Source organism: Stomoxys calcitrans, chromosome 4, assembly GCF_963082655.1.
Source record: "Stomoxys calcitrans chromosome 4, idStoCalc2.1, whole genome shotgun sequence".
Lineage (NCBI taxonomy): Eukaryota > Metazoa > Arthropoda > Insecta > Diptera > Muscidae > Stomoxys > Stomoxys calcitrans.
Window position 1 is genome coordinate 12,259,929 of NC_081555.1, and position 14,127 is coordinate 12,274,055.

Below are 14,127 nucleotides of genomic sequence, written 5' to 3' on the forward strand. Positions count from 1 at the left end.
AAGTATATCGAGAGGCTTAACACAACTTACTGTCCCAAATTTCGGCGAAATCGGACAATAAATGTGCTTTTTTATGGGCCCAAAACCTTAAATCGACAGATCGGTCTATATGGCAACTATATTTATATCTGGACCGATCTGATCCAAACTGAATAAGGATGTCGAAAGGCCTAACGCAACTTACTGTCCAAAATTTCGGCGAAATCGGACAATAAATGCGCCTTTTATGGGTCCAAAACCTTAAATCGAGAGATCGATCTATATGGCAAGTATATGCAAATCTGGACCGATCTGGGCCAAATTAAAGATGGATGTCGAACTACCTAACATAACTCACTGTTCCAAATTTCAACAAAATGGGATAATAAATGTGTCTTTTATGGGCCTAAGACCCTAAATCGGCGGATCAGTCTATATGGAGGCTACATCAAGATATAGTCCGATATAGCCCATCTTCGAACTTAACCTTAGACTTATTACACTCAGTTTAAGAGACATACGCGTTTTTGCACGGCTCCATTAAATTGAAGTTTATTACCTGTTCCCGGCCTGGCTTGAACCCAACAAAGAAACACCACAACCACGGCTGCTTCGGAAGCTCTGGAGCATGGAATGCTGAGGATGCATTGACTGGTTTGGCTGATTTCCTTGTTATAATTTCAACAAAAATCTTGAGAATCGGCGAAAAAAAGTTTATTTTATTGGAAGAAAATTGGAAAAGTCTCTCTCACGCTGTTAACCGGAAGATTTTTTTGCACTTTCACCACTCTGTAACACAACAAAAACAGCTGGTACGCCTGACAGATTTTATGTGGTATGTTCAGTAGGTCTACAAGTAATGCATGCAAAATACAACTGTATAATCCGAGACTTGTCACATAACGTAGAAACGATTGTAGGACTAATCGCACAACTAATCATCCGAGTCCACATCTGTAGTACAATTGAGTCATTCGAACCAATTATTATTGCGCCTTAAAGTATACTTCATATTATAAAAATCTAAAGCTACAGGATAAATAATCACTAGATATGCCTAACACACCTGTTGCAAGCACATCCCAACAAACAAAGCGTAAGATAGGCGAAACATCACCAGAAAATAATAACATGGCAAAGAAACCTGTTGGTAGTATGGAGGTCAGTGAACTTATGGAAATTATGAAATTCACTATGAATAATATACTTGAAGAGAAAATTAAGAATCTGCCCACCAAACAAGATATGGAAGATGTTAAAGCCGGTATATCATTTGCAACTTCTGAAATTGCCAATCTGAAGACTGAAAATATTCAGTTAAAACAGGAAGTGGAATTGCTCAAGAACAAACTGGAAGAAAGCGACAGGAATGTGGCATGGTTGGAGCATCAAATACAAAACACAAAGCTTGTCTTTAAAAATATTTCAAAAGATAAGCCTGCTCTGAATATAGTCAAACAGATATGTAATGACATGCTAAACATCAACCCCCCTATAGCTTCGGCAAGAACCCTTTATGAACGAAACGGATTGCAAACTGTAATAGCCGAGTTCCCAAATGAAAATGCAGTAGTTGAGGTTCTGAAAAATACTAAAGCTTTAGCAGGGTCTGCAATCTCAATTGAAAGAGATCTGAACCCTAGAAGGCAGAGAAACAAGATAGCTATGCTGCTCATAAGAAAGTCAATTCTCGAAGAATCAAGAAAACATAAAATCGTAGTTAGAGATGATAAATTAAACATCAATAACAAGTGGTTCTATTGGAACAGCGAAAGAAAATTAATGTGTGGGCGAGAAGAGGGGGAGTCCGTATTAAAAGAATTATATGGGAATGAACTGACAACAGCATTCTACAATAATATTTTTGAAAAAATTGCGTCAAAAAACTAGATGATCTCCAAGGGAGACAAAGCTCAAAGAAAAAACAAAATAATATGGAAATTAAAATTATATCGTACAATGTAAACGGAGTATCAAATAAATATTTGTTCCCTAATTTTTTTAACTATCTAAAGGAGTTTGAAATCATTATCCTCATAGAAACACATATCACAGCACAAAAAAGATCTCAAACCGAAAAATACTTCCCCGAGTATGAAATATATTGGGTAGATGCCATAAAAATAAATAGATTTGGTCGTGCTATCGGCGGAGTATTCGTAGGAGTGAAAAAATCTTTAAATAAAGCAGGCATAAAGCATACATTTATTCTTAATCAGACACTCTGTGGATTACAGATTATAACAGAAAATTTTCAACTGTTGATAGTTCCACTCTATATAAGGGGCTCAGACTGGATACGAGAGTTTGCCCTAGCAAAATTGTTCATGGAAGAAATGAAATGCGAAAACCTTATAGTGCTAGGTGATATAAACGTTAGAATAGGCGAATCACAACAAGGCATTGTTGATCTATATAGAGATTCGTTCCACGCATGTACTGGGCCGAGAAAGTCTAAAGATAAAGAATTAAATACGAATGGACGAAGGTATATCGACTACTGCAATGAACATAACCTGGTAATTCTAAATGGCCAAACATTAGGAGATGAGGACGGTAATTTTACATATTTGAGCAACACCGGAACCTCAGTAAATGATATATGCTCAGTATCCATAAACATGCTTCAATATGTGGAAAGCTTCAAGGTGGTAGACAAAATCTGGTCAGATCATTTGCCAATAACTCTTAACCTAAAGCTAAACAACACAGTAGTCCCACAAAATAGGCTCAATTTACTACCGAAGCTGCATTGGAAAGATAGTCATAAATTGCAATACCAGGAAAACCTCACCGCTAATCTGAGCTTACAATTAATGTCCAACAATATAACATGTCTCAAGCACATGACAAATACAATTGTTGCATCGGCAGTTCAGCAAAACAAAGCGCAGCAGTACGTACCACAGAAAAAGTGGTTTAATGATAGATGCTACTGGGCAAGAAGGAAAACATTTGAAATCTTATCGAAATTTCGGAAATCATCGTCGGAAACAGATAGACAGGCATATTTGAGCGCAAAAAAAAGATATAAGGACATTTGCGAAGTATCTAAAAGAATGTACTACGCCAATATCTCTGAGAAACTAAATAATACATCGAATGCAAAAGAATGGTGGAGTTTAGTAAGAGAGTTAAATGGCCAGGACTTTCGTATCAGTCATACTTTATCCGCAGAGATACTTAGAACCCATTTTATGGAACTGCTCAGGCAGGAACAATCGTCTTTGAGAGTTCATTACGCACCTGCACTGATCGTAAACGACATTCTAGATAAAGACATAACATTAGAGGAAATTAAGTATACCCTTGCCAAAACAAAACCGAACAAGGCGCCAGGTGAAGACCGAATTCCCTATGAATTCTATTCAAATGCTACTGATGAATTCCTGACCCAGCTTGCAGCAATTTTCAACAAGATCTACACCGAGGGCAAAATTGAGGAAGAATTTCAGAAAACAGTTATATTCCCTATTCATAAAAAAGGCAGACTCGATGATGCATCGAATTATAGAGGTATATCCTTTATGAATTCCGTGGCTAAAATATTCATGGGTGTACTAAATGATAGACTGGGACAATGGGTTGAAGAAAACAATATATTGGTTGAATTCCAGGCAGGTTTTCGAAAAAACTATTCTACGGTGGACAATATATATAATTTAGCTTCGATGGTCAATATCAAGCTGGCGGAAAAGAAGAAGGTTTACGCGTTTTTTGTAGATTTTCGAGCGGCATTTGACAAAATTTCACGAAACTTACTTTTCTACAAATTAAATCAGATTGGCATCTCTTTCAAATTTATAAAGATGATAGAAGCTGTCTATCAAAACACTCAGTCAGCAGTGTGGACTGGAGAAGAGCTGTCTGGTTATTTTGATACAGAATCTGGTGTAAAACAAGGGTGCTTACTATCGCCATTATTATTTTCTCTTTATATAAACGACTTAAGCGATGCACTGGAAGGAGGTGTAGATATAGAAGGCATAAACATAAAAACCCTGCTGTATGCTGACGACATAGTAATTTTAGCGGAGGATTCAACTACCCTGCAACAAATGATAGCAAACTTGGAAGAATTTTGTAAAAAATGGAGCTTAATAGTCAACACTGAGAAGTCTAAAATCATGGTATTCCGAAACGGGGGAAGACTATCACAGCAGGATAAATGGTTCTTCCATGCAGAACCATTAGAAGTGGTATCAGAATATAAGTACTTAGGGGTGGTACTAACGCCCAAAATGAAGTTCTTGAAGCATATTCAGTCCCGGACAACACAAGCTAAAAGTGCTATAAAAGCAACATGGAAAAACTTCTTAAAGAAAGACGAAATATCCCTGCAAGATAAATGGAACTTGTACATGGCGGTTTGCAGATCGGTACAGTCGTATGCAGCGCAGGTCTGGGGCTATGAATATTTTGAAGAAGTTGACCAATTGCAGCGTTTTTTCTTAAAAACTGTTCTTAATTTGCCAGACTCTACACCAAATTATGCTCTCTATATGGAAACAGACTTACAAGAAAGTCATTTATACACACTGGGACTGCATTTGAAGTATATATCTAGTACGTTGTACAGATATAAAAGGGATAGACTGCCGCATAAACTTACACTTATAATGGTCCAGAAACAAATATTTTGGGTGAAAGCTTTAAACGACATTCTAAATGAGCTGGATATGCAACCATTGGTTGGAAATATAACGCAAGGTGAATGGAACAGTATGACCAATTCCATCATAGATTCACTATCGCAAGCTAACAAGCAAAGATTGCTGCAGAAAGCTTTACAAAGCAGGTCACGGTTTTATAAAAACCTGGATTTCACAAGAGGGTGTTTGTACCTAAATGGCGAATATAAAGTTAAGGACATTACGTGGATATTTAAAGCACGGGTCGATTTGATATACCTCAATGCTAATCAAAGAGGCTTAAATTTGGTTGACAACGATTTGTGCACGCTATGCAATTTGAGGGAGAGAGAGACAATATACCATTTTCTTGCCGTATGTCCCATACTAAGAAGCCAACGCATGCTTTTCTTTCACAGGCCGACGCTGACAGAACCTGAATTAATTAGCATCTTAGATGGAAGAGAGGTAGCAGACTGGGATAATCTTATAAAATATACCAAAAATGCCTTACAATACCGAAAGCTAATATTAACCGAGTACGCCTAATACTATTAAGCATAGACTAAAATGTCCCTTAAACACAGCTTTGAAAATGTTTCTTTAAATCCGGCTGACGACTTGAAGTCATAGCCGTAAATCTTTATTTTGATGGATTAACTCTGAAATACGCTAATATATTGCTTTTATTTTATTTTAAGTTTATTTAGACATTATTGTATTGAAAAAGAAAATAATGAAAATAAAGATTACTACTACTACTACTACTACTACTACTACCTGCTTATGGACAAAAAAAAAGAATCAGTGCAAAGTTTCAGCTCAATGTCTCTATTTTTTAAGACTGTCGCATGATTTCAACAGACATAAGGACGGACATGGCAAGGTGGTCTTAGATTTTTACGACGATCAAGGGTAGGGTCGGAAATGGATATTTCGATGTGTTGCAATGACAAAATGAATATACCGTTATCCTTCGGTGGTGGGTATAAAAAAGAATAGAAAACATTGCATACCTATAAGGTGATTATATCTAAAAAAAAAAAAAATGAAGTATACTTCTAGGCTAATTTTTTTAGTTTTTTTAACTTTAAGCTATTGCATCCTTAGTTTCTGATTTATAATTTCCCCAAATACATTTTTTACATTTTTAAAATCATTTCCCAACTATTTCCCTTTCAAACTCCCGCCCCCTTAGGGAATCCCATATAACATGCCAAACATATTTATTTTACACTTAGCCTAGACGTTGAAGTTTTGCCTCAAAAGTAAACTTTTCCGGCTTCGTTATAGTATTAAAAAGTAACTGGAGCGAGTTTAATAAATTTCATTTTCACTCATAAATCAAATTCAATTAGCTGAGTGCCTGTTTTTGTCATGTTTTGTTATTCTTTGTTGAGCTTTGTTTTTGTTTTCCAGCTCCTTTATATAAAAATCCTTTGTTAGCATCGTTCTATGGTGGTGCTGTTATGGCAATAGCAAGGAAGAAGAAGAAGAAGAAGTAGTATATATGTGGGCCAACTAATGTTCTTGAGAAAATCAAAAACAACAGCTAAAGGAAAAATAAAAAAGCTGTAGTTAAGACAGCTTAGTAAACTAGCCGGTGAGATGATGCCTTCTTTTACAAACGAAACCATGAAACTAAAAATCAGACTAATGGAAGAAAACAAGGGCGAGAGATAGCGAGGTTAACATAATTGAAAGCCAAAGTGAGGTAATGCCGACATTTTGGCCAACTACATCAAACTTTATCAAGCTTTTCTTTGGTAGCCACTTAGCTGTAGTTGACGGCATCGCAGTTAGTAGGGTATTCACACCATGGCCATGACTTTGACGGAAGTATGATGATCAAGTTTGTCGCTCATAGACTTAACCAATAAAAGCATAAACACAACGGAAGTTTCGTTTAAATAACTCAGCTGGCTAAGACAATCAAGAGAGATGAGGCGAAGACCCTTAGTCTGCCAGGGCAAACAACAAAGTGAACACAATAATTTCCTTATCCTGAGTGTTATACTGAAATACTAGATAAACAACAACAAAATAGTCATGGTAGTTAAACAAAAACAAAATATCAAAAGAAGCTCACTAAAGGCTTGAAGAGCAAAAACAAACCCCAGTGGGAGGTGAAATATAGGGATTGAAAACCTGAACCTGGCAATCTACTAAACTTAGGAGGGAGTGAAAAAAGATTTAAGGACATGCAGACCAAATGACTTGGCATACTGTAGTCTGCTGACAGCATAACAAAATCTGATTATACCTCCATGACTGGCATGACTTTGAATTTAGATTTCCTTTAGGCCGCTGGTGTGGTTTTCCAGTTTCAAAAGAAAAAGTAGTGATGGCAAGGTTGGTATAAGTTGACAGGGCGCTAACAATTTGAAACTATGATGAAGATAATGTTAATTAAAACCTAGGACGACAGTTTTATATGCTTTGCGGGAGAAAAGGGCTGCAGCTGGGATGAAGAATTTAAGAACCAGGGAAGTAAAGGAGTGGCGGTAAATGTGATATTCCAAAGGTAACTGAAGTGAGTTTTGATAAGCCTAGGTGCCCTTAAAAGAATTTATAGCAAAGAATAAAAAAAAAACAAATTTTTAAATTAAAATATTTCTAAAACTTTGAATTCTTTGAAATTTAAAAAATTTGATTTCGCTTTTTTTACCCTTCACTAAAGGATTGTGGTATACTAATTTTGTCATTTCGTTTGTAACATATCGATCTGAGACCCAACAAAGAATATATATTCTTGATCGTTCTCACATTCTAAATCGATTTATTCATGTCCGTCCGTCGGTTCGTCCGTCTGTCCATCTGTCGAAAGTGGGTAAACTTTCAAAGGAATAAAGCTTGACGCTTGAAAATCTGCACAATTACCTCCTCTTAGTATAGGTCGGTTGGAATTGTAAATGGGCTTTATCGGTCCATGTTTTGATACAAATAAACTGCGGGGGACGCCCCATCCCAAAACCCACCCGAACGGACAAGTTTACCGATTGAGACAATATGGGTATCAAATGAAAGGTATTTAAGAGTAGAGTACGAATTTGGTATACAAATTGCACCCTAAGTGTTCGGGAAGGGGGTTCCCCGAACCCCAAAAAAAAAAACCCCAAGAGGACTCTTTCAACGCTTTGGGCAATATGGGTATCAAATGAAAGGTATTCAAGAGTAGAGTACAAATCTGACATTAAAATTTATTCCTTGGTGCCTTCCTCCCACCCCCCAAAACCCCCCAGCAGGACATATTTACCAATTGGGACAAAATGGATATCAAATGGAAGGTATTTAAAAGTAAGGTAAAAATCTGGTATACAAATTTATTCCTTTGTGTTTGCTGCACCTCCCCACTTCCCCACCGCCTAAAACCTCTCAACAGGACATATTTACCGATTGGGACAATATGGGTATCAAATGAAAGGTGTTTGGAAGTTGACTTCACATGTGTTATAAGAATTTGGTCCAAGGTGTCTACGGGGCCTCCTAAACCTTAAAAACCCCCCAAAACGGGCATGAATGTCCAACGTCACAAAATTGGTATCAAATGAAAGGTCTTTGGGAGAGGACTACAAATCTGGTAAAAACATTTGGCAGAGTCCGGGATCGTCCCACCCACAAAATGTCCTTAAATAGGACGTGTAGTTCGATCGTGATAATATAGGAATTAAAAGAAAGGTCTATGACATATATACCCACTATAGCAATATGTAGCTGAAATGTGGTTTTTGGGAGTAGAGTATAAATCTGATATCCACTTTCGGGCAAAGGGTTTGGCAACTCCAATCCACCACCAAAACCAAGAGAATGAAGTATATCTTACATCCAAAATTCAATCGGCCTTATCAGATCTTGGAGGTGGGTGGTGTTTAATAACTTTCAAACAGAAATTTGGTATCTTTATTTAGGGTGGGATATCTAGGGAGCGGGTTGCCCAAAAAGTAATTGCGGATTTTTTAAAAGAAAGTAAATGCATTTTCAATAAAACTTAGAATGAACTTTAATCAAATATACTTTTTTTAAAACTTTTTTTTCTAAAGCAAGCTAAAAGTAACAGCTGATAACAGACAGAAGAACGAATGCAATTACAGAGTCACAAGCTGTGAAAAAATTTATCAACGCCGACTATATGAAAAATCCGCAATTACTTTTTGGGCAACCCAATATATCACTAATGACAGTATGGGGCTCAAATGAAAGCTATTTCAGACTAGAGCACAAATCTGATCTGTGGGTGTCCACCTCACTCCAAAAAATACCCCCACACCGAATATATTTACCGATTTTGGCAATATAAAGCTCAAATGAAAGTTATTTAGGAATAGAGCACTAAAATGATATCCACATTGGGGCGAAATATCTGAAAGGCGGTATCAGCACCCCAAAATAGAACATATATCCTGACCGTGCCAGTATAGGGCTCAATTAAAACAAGAGAGTGAAAGAAGGCGTAGCGGAGCGGGCCCCGTCCAGCTAGTTTCTTTTGTATATGGGAGTCAAAAAATTTTGTTTTAATTTTTTTTATGAAAAAAATTTTTTAACAATTTTGTGATATTCAGTTTTAAAATTTTGGAAATTATGCACAAAAAAAAAATCTTAAGGCGTTTTGAAATCCATTCAATTGTTTTTAATTGAACATTTTTCTGGAAAAAAGTTTGAATCCACCCAGGGTGGCAACCCTGCATCACACCGACTTAAATGCATACCATATTCATATATAGTTGTCAAAAATATATGAGCACTTTTTATACCCTCCACCATAGGATGGGGATATACTAATTTCGTCATTTACTTTGTAACTACGCGAAGCATTAGTCTGAGACCCCAAAGTATATATATTCTTGATCGTCATGACATTTTATGTCGATCCAGCCATGTAAGTCCGTCTTTCCGTCTGTCCATCCATCCGTCTGTCTGACGAAAGCACGCTAACTTTCGAAGGAGTAAAGCTAGCCGCTTGTAATTTTGCACAAATATTTCTAACTAGTGTAGGTCGGTTGGGATTGGTTTCGTATATAGCTGACATATAAACCGATTTGGGGTCTTGACTTCTTGGGCTACTATAGGGCGCAATTCTTATCCGATTTGGCTGAAATTTTGCATAATGTCTTTTGTTATGCTTTCCAACAACTGTGCTAAGCATGGTTCAAATCGGCCAATAACCTGATATAGCTGCTATATAAACCGATCTGGGGTCTTGACTTCTTGGGCTATTAGAGGGCGCAATTCTTATCCAATTTGGCTAAATTTTAACACGACGTGGTTCGCTGTGACTTCCAACAACTGTGCTAAGTATGGTTCAAATCGGTCCATAATCTGATATAGCTGCCATATAAACCGATCTGGAATCTCGACTTCTTGTGCCACTAGAGCACGCAATTCTTATCCAATTTGGCTAAATTTTGACACGACGTGTTTCGCTGTGACTTCCAACAACTGCGCTAAGTATGGTTCAAATCGGCCAATAACCTGATATAGCTGTCATATAAACCGATCTGGGGTCTTGACTTCTTGGGCTATTAGAGGGCGCAATTCTTATCCAATTTGGCTAAATTTTGACACGACGTGTTTCGCTGTGACTTCCAACAACTGCGCTAAGTATGGTTCAAATCGGTCCATAACCTAATATAGCTGTCATATAAACCGATCTGGAATCTCGACTTCTTGAGCCACTAGAGCACGCAATTCTTATCCGATATGGCTGAAATTTTGCATGGCGTGTTTTGTCATAATTTCCAACAACTGTGCTAAATATGTCTATAATCTGATATAGCTGCCGTATAAACCGATCTGGGATCTTGACTTCTTGAGCCTCTAGAGATCATAATTATTATTCGATTTGTCTGAAATTTTGTACGACGGATCCTCTCATGACCATCAACATACATGTTTATTGTGATATGAATCGGTCTATAGCCTGATGCAGCTCCCATATAAACCGATCTCTCCATTTTACTTCTTGAGCCCTCAAAGGGCGCAATTTTTATTCGAATTGGCTGAAATTTTACCCAGGTCTCCAATGCCTCATATGTTTAAAATTTTTTCATTTATTTTTAGTGTTTTAAATTTTTTTTTTAAAACTTAAACCTTTTTTTTAAATGAATTTTTTTTTTGGAATATCCAAATTCCATTAAGATATTAATTTTTTATTTTTTTACAATTTTTTATGTACTAAAATTTGTTTTCCCCTCGCTATTTCTTTCTGTCGTAATGAGGTAAATGGAGTGGTGATAGGTTATTCGCTATAAATGAAAATTGTTGTACAAATCTGAACCAGAAGCTTAGTTTTTAGATTGCTCCTATAATTTTAAAGCTTGAGTAGCAGGTGGGAATTCTAACGGAGATATTCCTTGGTAGCTACGAATTGAAAACTTGAACCACAATGGCCAAAATTGTCAAAGTTAATTTTATGGCAGCTATTATATCTCGTTTATTACGAGTTTATTAATTATTGCAATACTTAAGGAAATTCAAAGTCTTTAAATTTACTTTCGGTCTAACCCCCTTGGTGACCATATGTCTCCCATTATCACCGACATCATTCTTCTTAATTTTCCTTTTCTTTGCGGTTAAATCAATATTCATTCATGTTGAACTGTAAATGGCCCTAACAAATAATTTTTATATTCAAGACCGCAAATCACCAGCCAAGCAAGCAACCAGTCAGTTAGGCAGGCCTACAAATGAAAGAGACAAAAACCCCAGGAGGGGAATGTTGCTGTTATAACAAAAGCGAAAAATACATGGCATTTAATAATGTAACCATAATAACAATACGGTTTATTATATCCGGGTAGACTTTGATGATTTTGCATGCCTTTCCCCCCCCCCCCCCACACCACCACCCCTCCATTCAACTCAATCAACATTTATAAAGCCTTTTTTCCCCCTTTCAGGGGGGCCTTTTGTAATCTTCACTTTAAACAAAACACAAGTTTATGGTTTTTATGGGGCTTCTCTTTCTTTTTGGATGCCTTAAAAAGGGGCTTGAGATGAGCTGAGTAAGAAGAGGTTTTTCGATTACTTTACTGCCTTGATGTCTGATGGAAAGAAAGCAAAAGTTGTTGAGTTTCTGTGAAAGTTTTGTATGTGTGTTTAGAATATGCTATTACTATGACATTTCAAAGGCTTACTGGAGTGTGTCTGTCTCTGTGTGTGTGTGAGTGTACGTCTGTGCTTGACTATTTGTATGGGCCATATTTTCAGGCCTGAGCATTTTATTTTTCCTTTATTTGTTTAGCAATATTTCAACACTTTGCGGTTGAGTTATAAAATCTCTGTTTTGTGCTTTAATAAAGCCCAAACACAAAATTGTGTTTACAATGTCTTATGGAGATATTGACACAATGGGCATTGCCAAAAAGGGGGGTAAACTGATAGATTTCAATGGGGATAATAAAGGCATGGCTGAAATATTTTAAAATGGTTTATATGAATGTAGATACATTTAAGGGTATATTGTTTCTTTTTTGGAAGAATATTTTTTATATAATAAAAAAAAAAAATTTTAATAAAAAAAAAACTTTTTAAAATATTAATAAAAAATTTTTTCAAAAATTTTTTTAAAGAAATTTTTTTTTCAAAATTTTTTTTTTTAAATTTATTTAAGGAAAATTTTTTTCAAAATTTTAATTTTAAGAAAATTTGGCTCTTAAATCTATAGAAATTATCTCACAATTTTGTTTCTAATGAAAATTTTGTTTAAATTTAAATTTTATACGAAATTAGATTAAATTTTTATTTTTCGTAAAAACTTTTGTCATCATGTTTTTTGTACGAATTTTATTTCCAAAACTTAATTTCTATAAAAATTTTTTTTTAAATTTATTTTTGACGAGAAAATTTTTATAAATTGGTTTTAAATTTTATTTCTAAAAACCATGTTCAAAATACCTTTTTCTTTCTCTTAAAAAGGCTTTAGTTATTTGCCCTCTCTGCTCTTCCTTTCCCCCACCAGTTTTCTCTTGCTTGTTAATTTTGTCGCCATGGCATAACACAAGCGTGACGCTTAATAAAATAGAATATTTGAATATGCCTAAAGGGCATAATTGGGCAAAAAGCATCTTATAATAAGTCTCAACAGCGTATGATTGTCTTACCTTACGAAGATATTCAGCCAAAGTGTTTCCTTTGTAGCCAAAAGGAGCAAGAAATAAATACAAAAAAAAGCCATAAAGCAACATAAAGCAAACACAAAAAAAACACCTATACCATTTTTATTTTTCAATATGCACATCAGCCATCAAATGAAAGCAATGAAAGCATAAACATTCAAATATGACAAGCGAAATATAATAATAAAAAGAATTATATTCTTACATTCAAAATGTCATGGGAAATAAAAAATGATGAGCCATCAGAGAATGTGTTTGCTAAGTGGCAGGAGAAAAACAAAGAAAAAAAAAACAACAAAATAAACAAACACAGACAAAAACAAGTAATTCATTAAAAGCGCCTTGAAGTATGCCATGATTTTGGCTGTTTAACAGCTATGTCAGGTATGTTAAGAGTAAATATGCATAAACAGCGAGGGGGAAGATTTCTTAAAAAAAATGTTTTAAGCCATAGACGTGGGAATAGCTGCCCTCACAATGGGCAGTGTTGGTTTTGGGAAAACCAAATTTTAATGAAATTTTCCATAGAAGTTTCAACAATTTCAAATTTTCCCTATTTATTTTTTACGTTTTTTTTTACATTTTCTAAATCGTTTTTTTTTTTTCACAAAGATGGACAGAAATCACATTTTGATGATTTTTTTAAGATTTTTGCCGCATTTTTTGTGAAACGTAAATTTTATCTAAATTTTCTTATATCAAAATTTTCATTAAAAGCGCCTTGAAGTATGCCATGATTTTGACTGTTTAACAGCTTTGTCAGGTATGCTGTGAGTCAATATGCATAAACACCGGGGGAGGGTTTCTTTGAAAAAAAAAAGATGGGATAACCATAGACGTGGGAATAAAATTCCTCACAATGGGGAGTGTTGGTTTTGCATAAACCAAATTTTAATGCAATTTTGCATAAAAGTTAAAAAATTTTACATTTTCTTGATTTTTTTAATGTTGTCATCTTATAAATCATTTTGGTGTGTTACATGTTTTTTTTTCATAAAAAAGGTTTTTTGTCGCATTTTTTTTTTTTTGAAACTTCAATTTTAGCAAAATTTTCTAATTTCTTAATTTGCACTAAAGGCGCCTTGAAGTATACCATGGTTTTGGCTGTTTAACAGCTGTTTTAGGAATGCTATAATTAAACATTTGCAAACAGGGGGGAAGGTCAATGATTTGTTTTTAAAAAGATGGACAAAGATGTCTACAAAATTCATATTTTGATAATTTGTTTTAAAATTTTTATTTGTTTCTCTTTCGAGACGAGCTCAATAATCGGAGATGCAAATGGAAAAGAAAAAATAAACGTTATAAACATAGATGTGGGAATAGAAGTCCTCATTATGGGCAGTGTTGCTCTTGCGAAAAACAAATTTTAAAGAAATTATCCATAAAAGTTTTAGAAATTT

The 14,127-nt window shown here is 35.3% G+C and overlaps 2 protein-coding genes across 2 annotated transcripts in view; one reads left to right on the plus strand and one right to left on the minus strand.

The window, feature by feature from the left end:
* The window catches only part of LOC106093385 (uncharacterized), a 325,894-nt gene that overhangs the window by 240,214 nt on the left and 71,553 nt on the right, over window positions 1–14,127 (minus strand).
* LOC131996713 (uncharacterized) overlaps window positions 1,033–14,127 on the plus strand; it is a 44,507-nt gene continuing 31,412 nt past the window's right edge. Inside the window, exons 1-2 of the mRNA XM_059366506.1 lie at window positions 1,033–1,788; window positions 1,995–4,777. Of these exons, the coding sequence (XP_059222489.1) occupies window positions 1,033–1,788; window positions 1,995–4,777 (3,539 nt within the window). The remainder of the gene's footprint in view (window positions 1,789–1,994; window positions 4,778–14,127) is intronic.